Source organism: Miscanthus floridulus, chromosome 7 (assembly GCF_019320115.1).
Source record: "Miscanthus floridulus cultivar M001 chromosome 7, ASM1932011v1, whole genome shotgun sequence".
Taxonomy (NCBI): Eukaryota; Viridiplantae; Streptophyta; class Magnoliopsida; order Poales; family Poaceae; genus Miscanthus; species Miscanthus floridulus.
In genome coordinates, this window is record NC_089586.1 from 28137290 (window position 1) to 28146439 (window position 9150).

Here is a 9150-nt window from a genome sequence, read left to right on the forward strand (position 1 = left end):
GGTCGTTCTTGGATTTGCATCCAATAGATGTAGAACATGTTGGTTCCCGGCCTATTTCTCCGCCCTTTTCTCGTTAGAATTTTATGAAAGGACATGTAAACTCCGAGTATTTTCACAAATATACAGAAGGTACGTACGTGCCCTCCCTTTTCCCGGGGCCCCCCTTCTCTGAGAATATATGAATTAGTCTATTCTCAACTGGACAACATATAATAATAAGCCTAGGACCTAAGTAATCTATCCTAATATAATAAGTAATAATAACCCCCTAAAAAAAATAAAGAAACAGATATGGAGAGCTGGGTAGCAGAATGATGGCATCTCGGTCTCGGAGCTGTGGCCCATATATGTTGGCCCCTTTGGCACGGACCTTGTCAGCTCCGGCTTCACTACTGTAGCACTAATGTAGTATTAGTACGGAGCCGGAGAAGTTTGAAATCGTGGCTTCTCCGGCTCCTCCTCTTCCCAGTTTATTTTCTGCCTTGATTTTCAAGATGAGGAGCCGGAGCGCCTAGGAGCTGCGCCAAAAGGGCCTTAGTTTCCACGGCGGACGGTGACAAAATGGCGCATTTCACCTGCTCGCTCTCTGGCTCTCTGCACAACACAACAGTAGAAGCCACCAATTGCTGCAGCTGCAGCTTGCGGATATATACACGACGACGGGGGCTCTTTGCTCTAGCTTCTCTCACTTGTCGTCAGCGGGACAGCTACCCTCGTCCGTCCCTGTGATCGGCGTGGGCTTCTGGCTGAGATTTGTGGGCCGGGCCTGTGTGGTATTTCGGCGCAGTAAGGAGGACGGCGGCCTGGACACGGGGAGCACGGCGTGGGTCGGGCTCGGCTCGTGGGCCGCCAGGCGGGACAGGGCAGATTCCTGGCGCGGCGTGGCAACCCGGAACCTCCGATGGCGACCGGAAGGCGGAAGGCGGAAGGCGGAAGGCGGAAGGCCGAGCCGGCCTGAGGATCCGATGCGAGACGCGCCGGCGTGGGCGTGGTCGGCTGCTCAGCAGCTCGGGCCACAGGTCCACGCGGACGCGGTCGGTGCCTGCCTGATAATATGCTGGGAACCAGGCGGTGGTCTTGCATGCATTGGTCTCGATTCTCTTCTCGACTCGAGTCAATGAGTCATCAGTCGTCGCTGCAAATGCAATTGCAATTGCTTGCTCGATCCAGAGCAGAGTGTGGACTCTAGCGGGGCAGGGGCAGGACGACCGGGCCGGGCCGTGGAGACGACGTGGGCTTCGCCAGAACCAGGATGATCCGATGCACCGGAGACCTAGCTAGCTACTCGATATCGACCTACTACATCTACTCTACAAACATAGCCAGTGGCCAGTGCCTGTTGGTAGCAAAGCATCACGCTACCCACCTTTGGATTCGTCGTCCTACAAGCCTACGAGTCAAAATCCCAGCCGCTCACGGCCTCCATCACCCACTCTAATCCTCGCGGGAAAGGGGTTCCCTGATGAACAAGATCGATCTTATTGTTTGCGAATGAAGAAAAAGAAAATGAAGGGCTTCCTGCTTCATGTGCCTCTGACTTGCTTCAAAACCAGAACAAACATCCGTACATTCTAATTCTAGGACTAGGAGTAAGTGCACAAAGGCGACGCGGGCCCACGCGACGAGCGTAGTTCAGGGCTTCGGGTACCTGTAATCTCTCAGTGCAGAGTGAAGGACGGCCGACAGTAATCTTGAAGCGTCAGCCGTCAGGTGAACAAAGCTGATCGAAGGGGCAGGGCAACCTCCTTTTAGTTTAGTTTCCTCTGTCCCTCTTTCTCCTGCGCATTCCGATTGCCGACGCTTTCCAGGATTCCGTGGACAACAGCTTGAGACCACTGCAAGTCTAGCCTAATGCTCCAGTTGGTTCACTGGCCGCACCCACCCACCCAGTGCAAGTTCCGTGCGACGGTGGCGTGCGACCCACTCCCCTTTCGCTTGATCGTATTAGCCATGCTTATCAGCTATGATATAGTATTTTTCTCTTACGATAAAACATCATCAGTCGGTTTATAAGCCACAGAAATGATCAAACGAACACACGGTCTAGGTTTCTCCCCATATAGCTAAGCTAGCTAGCTTCCGCCTGAAGATCTTTAGTTACAAGACAATTATTGTATATATATAGCTGCTAGTAGTGTGATGATGTGCATTGCATGCATGTGTGCTAGCTTTTCCGGCTGGCTAGCTAGCTAAGGGGTTACAACTTAGAAAGCCAGCACTACTGCTTACTACTCTTCTATGAATGGCCAAGGGTAAAAGCAGAAACACAACTAGCTTGATGATTTGATTTGCCCCAAACTAAAGGCCTATCGCTATCGTGTGCCTTCAGGTCTTCTCTTCTTCTCCGTACAGTGGGATTCTCATTTAGTAGAGTGTAATAGTACAATTTTGCATCTACTATGTTCCTAGGTTGGTAGTGACTTACAGTTCGTACTACCCACAATGCATGGTTTGTCCACGTGCACGGTGGCCATTTTTCAGGGGACAGAAAGAAACCGCCAGCACTTTCCAAAGTGCAGAAAAAGGACCTAAGCTTCTTCCTTGTTGGCAGCCAGCAGAGAAACCCTCGTTCCTCCTTCACAGTTTGCGCGACAGTTTGCAGCCCCCTCTCCCCCGTCCAATGCCATCCAAGGCATCCACACACAAAATTCCCTGGAAAAGAGAGAGAGCCCCGAAAGGACGACGCCGCGGCTGTCTGGAAACTGAGCCTCGGAAAATCTGTCGCCAAGAACGGGGCCCCGGCCCTGCATATTGTGATTATTCTCAAGTCAGGAGCACCAAACATTCCGTGACTAATTAGATCGCCAGATTCCACAAGCCAAGTTCTACTACTACTAACAGAAGTTACTGGGAAGTTGGGCCTGTAAAAAGTGACACCAAGCGTGCCTGAATGAACTATACTTATAAAGCAATGCAAGTTGCTAAATATATACTAGCATGTGCGTTGCAGGAGAACTATTGAAAATCTAGCGTGTAAAATATTCCGAGACCTGGATGATGCTTCTACATACAGCAGCTCTCAGGAGATAAGATGGAATTATTTACGCTTATGTATGTTAAGTAGCATCATTGGGTGAGAGTATCTTATGCAGTAACGCATTGTATTCGCTGGTCGAAAACACTTGCCACTGTGGCCACAATTAGGGCTGAAGAATCGTCAGGCCACATGGTCTGCAAAATCATGCCATAGTTGCATGCGTTCCTGTGTGCTAGCTATGCTCTTCGTCTTATTCAGATGCATTCAGAGAGCTTGCAGACAAAATATTTTGCACCTATGTTTTACTTGAGAGTCAGAAGAGGAAATAAAGGCACGGCACCAGCATATGCTCCAGATAGAACAGCATTTCAGCAATCTCTCGCAGAACATTTGGATTCGCTAGCTAGCCTTCACTCTTTTGTAAAAACCATGGATTGGACAGTCAGAAAAACGTATACAAATCAACCTGAGAAAATAATATCTATGCTTCCACTAGTGAGGGCTATCTGCTATGAATCCATCCAATCGGTTAACGGGTGTTCATTTTTTTAGAGCATATTATTCCAAGCAACTGTCGCAATGCGGCGGTCCTTGTTTTTTTTTTCTTTATGTAAACACCAACAGGTCCGGTGAATCCATGTCACATTGAACGATCGATCATGCCTTGTTCTTATCTACCAAAAGTATCATTTGCCATGAAGGAAAAGGAATGATAGGGAAGGCTCATTCGCCAGGAGAATTTTATGCTCTACCTCTAGTCCCCCTTAGGGAGTTCTTTTCAAAAATTCCACAGAACAAAGAAAGAAAGGATGAGAGTTCACAGACAAGTTTGTGTGACCTGTATAATCTCCCGGGAAAATTGAATCTTGCAGGTCACATTTGATCACATTTTATGGATTCATTTCCTTGTAAAAAAGATTGGGGACTGAGATTCCTTGATGCCAGTGTGGCCATGTGGAACAAGAATTCTAGGTCTTTTACATTCTTATGTTTTCAAATTAAAATTTGAATTTGAAAAGATAAGCATGTGTCCAAGAAAAAAATGAAAAGAGAAACCGATCAAAGTTCTAGAAAAATACATGTACCTCACTAGCTTGCAGAAATTAGCAACACTTGGGCTAAGTTTTACAATTTTTACTTGGATGAAATTTGAATGTTTGTTTGTGTAGTAGCAAGGTTCATTTCACAGGTACGCCTTAAAAAACAGTTATGGGTGGTAATCTGCAATGAGTTGCTTGTATCTCAGTCATGTGTTGCTGCTGTGAAAAAGAAAATAACAATCAGGCATCACACACATTAATTAGTTGGTAATTTGGCATATGACGATATAGTATGAAGCTGCATATAGTAAAATTAAAGGTTCCATCGCTCTACCTTTTAAGAAACTAAGCAAGATTACTTCAGCATATTTCTGATGCGTGCCATTTGTTATGTAGAGTTAGATACCAGGTGTTTGCCTATTCGTTCCTATTTTTCTCAAAAGAAATCAAGTTAGATAACAGCTGTTTGCTTTCTTAAAAAGAATTAAGAAAGTTAATTAGATGTGCCAACCGTTGATAACCATGCATGCATGAGAACAAAAGGTGTTGTGCACACAGCACTTGTTTTCAGTTTGCGTGTGCAATTAAAATTGAGTATATATACTTGGGCTAGAAATCTCTTTCTTTATCTTAAAAAAAAGAAATGCTCATATATGATGGGTAGCAAGGAATATTTTTTTCCTTGAGAAAGAAAAATATCTGCAGACTAATCTAGGTAGGTAGCTTGCTACAGATCCGCAGCGAATCATGATCTTCTAGCATAGCTAGCGACTTGATCGGTAGCATGGCAATGGCATAGGAGGACAAGAAAGGACCGATAAAAAGCACGAAATGACACTCGTTAGCTTTTGCACAAGCTTGAAACTTGAAGTGACTCATAATTAATCAGCTCTAGGAATGAGATTTGTGAAAGGATTTGCATTGAACTGTCACTCGGACGCCGTGGATCAGAGCTTTCACTGCATAAGCAGCTAGAGAACTGTGAAGTCCGATCTACTTGGCTTCTTTATTTCATTCTCATCGATTTCCAAATTAAAGTGCCGCTCATGTGGCATGCACTTTGCTTGGGTCCAAACAAATCCACCGTGCTTCGTGGAAAGGAGAAGTGCTTGTTAATTGGCTAGGAAGGCCACATGTAGCTCATGTATGAATATGAACTGAATTATTGTATCATCATCTTGTTAGCTGGGAAGACTTGCATGTTGAGAGTTCATGTCGTGGTCTGAAACACATATCACTATGTGTTACAGTGCCCGACGAGCCCTTCAGCTTCTGGTCTTGTTTAAATCCAGGGTGTAAAGTTTTAGGGTGTCACAACGGGTATCACATGCGGTGTCGCATGGGGTGTTCGGATACTAATAAAAAACAAATAACAGAATCCATCAGTAAACCGCGAGACGAATTTATTAAGACTAATTAATCCGTCATTAGCGCATGTGTTACTGTAGCACCACATTGTCAAATCATAGACTAATTAGGCTTAAAAGCTTCATCTCATAAATTAGTCGCAAACTGTGCAATTAGTTATTTTTAGTCTATATTTAATACTCCATGCATGCGTCTAAATATTCGATAGGATATGGTGTAAACTTTTTAGGGAGGAACTAAAGAAGGCCACAGTGAAGAGATACAGTGCTAGTGCTAGTGTAGTGTAGTACCTTCAATATGCAACAACAAACATGAGATTTGGAGATGATAGGAAGCATTTCAAGAATTCGATACAAAAGCAAGCGCATTTACATATACTCTCGATCTTCACAAGTACACATATGTGTATGGAACAATTTTACATACTGGCTGGACAATCTAGACTAATCCCTCGATATGATTATTCATTAGCAGCTAGGTCGATGGTCCTACCAGAGAAACCGAAGGGAGAAGAAGAAGAGGAGGAGATTTAGTAGTAGAAATTAAAGAAGTGTGAAAGCGATGACAGGCAGGCATAAAACCGATTGGATCGGATTTGGATCCACCAAAAACAAGACATCACTCTACTGAGCTCTTCATCTCGGATTGATTCCATGCAGTCACTGGGCGGCGGCCGGCGTCTGCTGCTGCTGGTCGGCGGCGCAGTCGGTGCAGACGACGCCGGACTGGTGGCGGTGGAACTTGGCGATGTAGATGGCGGCCCTGTTGTCGACGTTCCAATCGCCGCCGTCGTCGTCGCTGGGCCACACCCTCCTAACCCTCCTCTCGTCGCCGTAGCCGGCCGCGTCGTCGCCCGCCGACCCCGAAGAAGAGAAGCAGCTGCCCATCTCCTCGCTGGCTCGGGTTCTTGGTACGCCCTGCCTGGTGACCTGGTCCGGCGAGCGCGAGGACGGAGCAACCGGAGCTGATGATGAGCTGCTGGTGGTGTTGCTTGGTCTGGTTGGCTGGCTTGGCTTCCGATCGATATGATGCCGGGGGTGGGTTGGCGCGAGCGCAATTTATAGCGGGGGCCTTCCGGCCTTGGCTGGCGAGAGGGAAGGTGCGGTGCAGTGCAGTGGGCACTGGGCAGTGGCTCATTGGCTCTCAGCGCCTCACCGCAGCGGGTGGCGTGGCAGGTCCGACGACGGAGCGCGCGGAACGGAATCGGGAGGATTCCCGCCCGCGCAAGTTGGCGGGCGGTTTGGACGGTGGGGATGGGCCGAGACCGAGGCCCAGTGGCCCACGCCGCACCCGCACCGCACGCGCCATGGGAACGGGGTGGGATGGGACTGTGGCGCGCGCAGAGCAACAGCATGCACCTGAGCACGCGTGCGGCCAGACTTCACTCACACTCGCCGCTCACCGCTGGATTCTGCAGGACGACGGCTGATGAGCAGCAGCTGGTGTCTGGTGTCTGGTGTCTGGTGGAGCAGCATGCAGCGTTGCTGCCACAGCCGTTCTTTTCTAGTACTCGCATGAGTGGAGCTGTTCCCTGCTGTTTGACCTTTTATTAGCAATCCCTGAGTTTGCTGGGTGCTGCTCAAATGATAGTTTCTCATGAATGAATCCTGTTCATGATCCAGAGTTTTATGGACTCTTTGTGCATGTTGTGTGGCTCTGATGCTTTTTTTATTTGAATCACACTGGCCGAGGAGGGCAGCCACAAGCCCACAGCCAGTTCAATTCAATCTGTTCACTCAGCCTCGGCCCCAGGTAGGTGTTTCAACTTTTTTTTTTCACCACAGAAGCTACCAGATGCATGCATGAATCTTTTCCTGAACCTCTCAGCTCCAGCTCCAAGTGGGAGATTTGTTGGAGGAAAACATTGGATGATCGAATCCATCCCTACCTACTACTACTAGCTTCCACTAGTGAGGGCTAGCTGCTATGAATCCATCCAATCAGTTAACGGGTGTTCATTTTTTTAGAGCATATTATTCCAAGCAACTATCGCAATGCGGCGGTCCTTGTTTTTTTTCTTTATGTAAACACCAACAGGTCCGGTGAATCCGTGTCACATTGAACGATCGATCACGCCTTGTTCTTATGTACCAAAAGTGTCATTTGCTATGAAAGAAAAGAAATGATAGGGAAGGCTCGTTTGCCAGGAGGATTTTATGCTCTACCCCAGTCCCCCTTAGGGAGTTCTTTTCCAAAATTCCACAGAACAAAGAAAGAAAGGACGACAGTTCACAGACAAGTTTGTGTGACCTGTATAATCTGTCGGAAAAATTGAATCTTGCAGGTCACATTTGATCACATTTTATGGATTCATTTCCTTGTAAAAAATATTGGGAACTGAAATTCCTTGATGCCAGTGTGGCCGTGTGGAACAAGAATTCTAGGTCTTTTACAGCCTTATGTTTTCAAATTAAAATTTGAATTTGAAAAGATAAGCATGTGTCCAAGAAAAAAAATGAAAAGAGATTCTTTTCTATAGTACTCGCGTGAGTGGAGCTGTTCCCTGCTGTTTGACCTTTTATTAGCCAAGGATTTCTGCAGTGAAATCCCTGAGTTTGCTGGGTGCTGCTCAAATGATAGTTTCTCATGAATGAATCCTGTTCATGATCCAGAGTTTTATGGACTCTTTGTGCATGTTGCGTGGCTCTGATGCTTATTTGATTTGAATCACACTGGCCGAGGAGGGCAGCCACAAGCCCACAGCCAGTTCAATTCAATCTGTTCACTCAGCCTCGGCCCCAGGTAGGTGTTTCAACTTTTTTTTCCACCACAGAAGCTACCAGATGCATGCATGAATCTTTTCCTGAACCTCTCAGCTCCAGCTCCAAGTGGGAGATTTGTTGGAGGAAAACATTGCACGGTGGAATCCATCCCTACCTACTACTACTAGCTTCCACTAGTGAGGGCTATCTGCTATGAATCCATCCGATCAGTTAATAGGTGTTCATTTTTTAGAGCATATTATTCCAAGCAACTGTCGCAATGCGGCGGTCTTTATTTTTTTTCTTTATGTAAACACCAACAGGTCCGGTGAATCCATGTCACATTGAACGATCGATCACGCCTTGTTCTTATGTACCAAAAGTGTCATTTGCCATGAAGGAAAACGAATGATAGGGAAGGCTCGTTCGCCAGGAGGATTTTATGCTCTACCCCCAGTCCCCCTCAGGGAGTTCTTTCCCAAAATTCCACGGAACAAAGAAAGAAAGGACGAGAGTTGACGGACAAGTTTGTGTGACCTGTATAATCTGCCGGGAAAATTGAATCTTGCGGGTCACATTTGATCACATTTTATGGATTCATTTCCTTGTAAAAAAGTTTGGGGACTGAGATTCCTTGATGCCAGTGTGGCCGTGTGGAACAAGAATTCTAGGTCTTTTACAGCCTTATGTTTTCAAATTAAAATTTGAATTTGAAAAGATAAGCATGTGTCCAAGAAAAAATGAAAAGAGAAACATATCAAAGTTTTAGAAAAATACATGTACCTCACTAGCTGACAGAAATTAGCAACACTTGGGCTAAGTTTTACAATTTTTACTTGGATGAAATTTGAATGTTTGTTTGTGTAGTAGCAAGGCTCATTTCACAGGTACACCCAAAAAAACATTTATGGGTGGTAATCTGCAATGAGTTGCTTGTATCTCAACCATGTGTTGCTACTGTAAAAAAGAAAATAACAACCAGGCATGACACACATTAATTAGTTGGCAATTTGGCATATGACTGTCGACACGAAATTTTCGTCCCGTGTCGAGGGCACATGAG

General features: G+C 46.2%; 1 protein-coding gene across 1 annotated transcript; it reads right to left on the reverse strand.

The window, feature by feature from the left end:
• Window positions 1-5754: 5754 nt before the first annotated feature.
• LOC136462932 (uncharacterized) lies at window positions 5755-6384 on the reverse strand. The gene has a single exon (XM_066461978.1). It carries the CDS (start codon window positions 6270-6272, stop codon window positions 6045-6047), a length of 228 nt encoding a protein of 75 aa, XP_066318075.1. The 5' UTR covers window positions 6273-6384; the 3' UTR covers window positions 5755-6044.
• Window positions 6385-9150: the final 2766 nt, after the last annotated feature.

Excerpts from the sequence above, each read along its gene's own strand:
- LOC136462932 (XM_066461978.1), bottom strand. The coding sequence starts at position 6,272 with ATGGGCAGCTGCTTCTCTTCTTCGGGGTCGGCGGGCGACGACGCGGCC.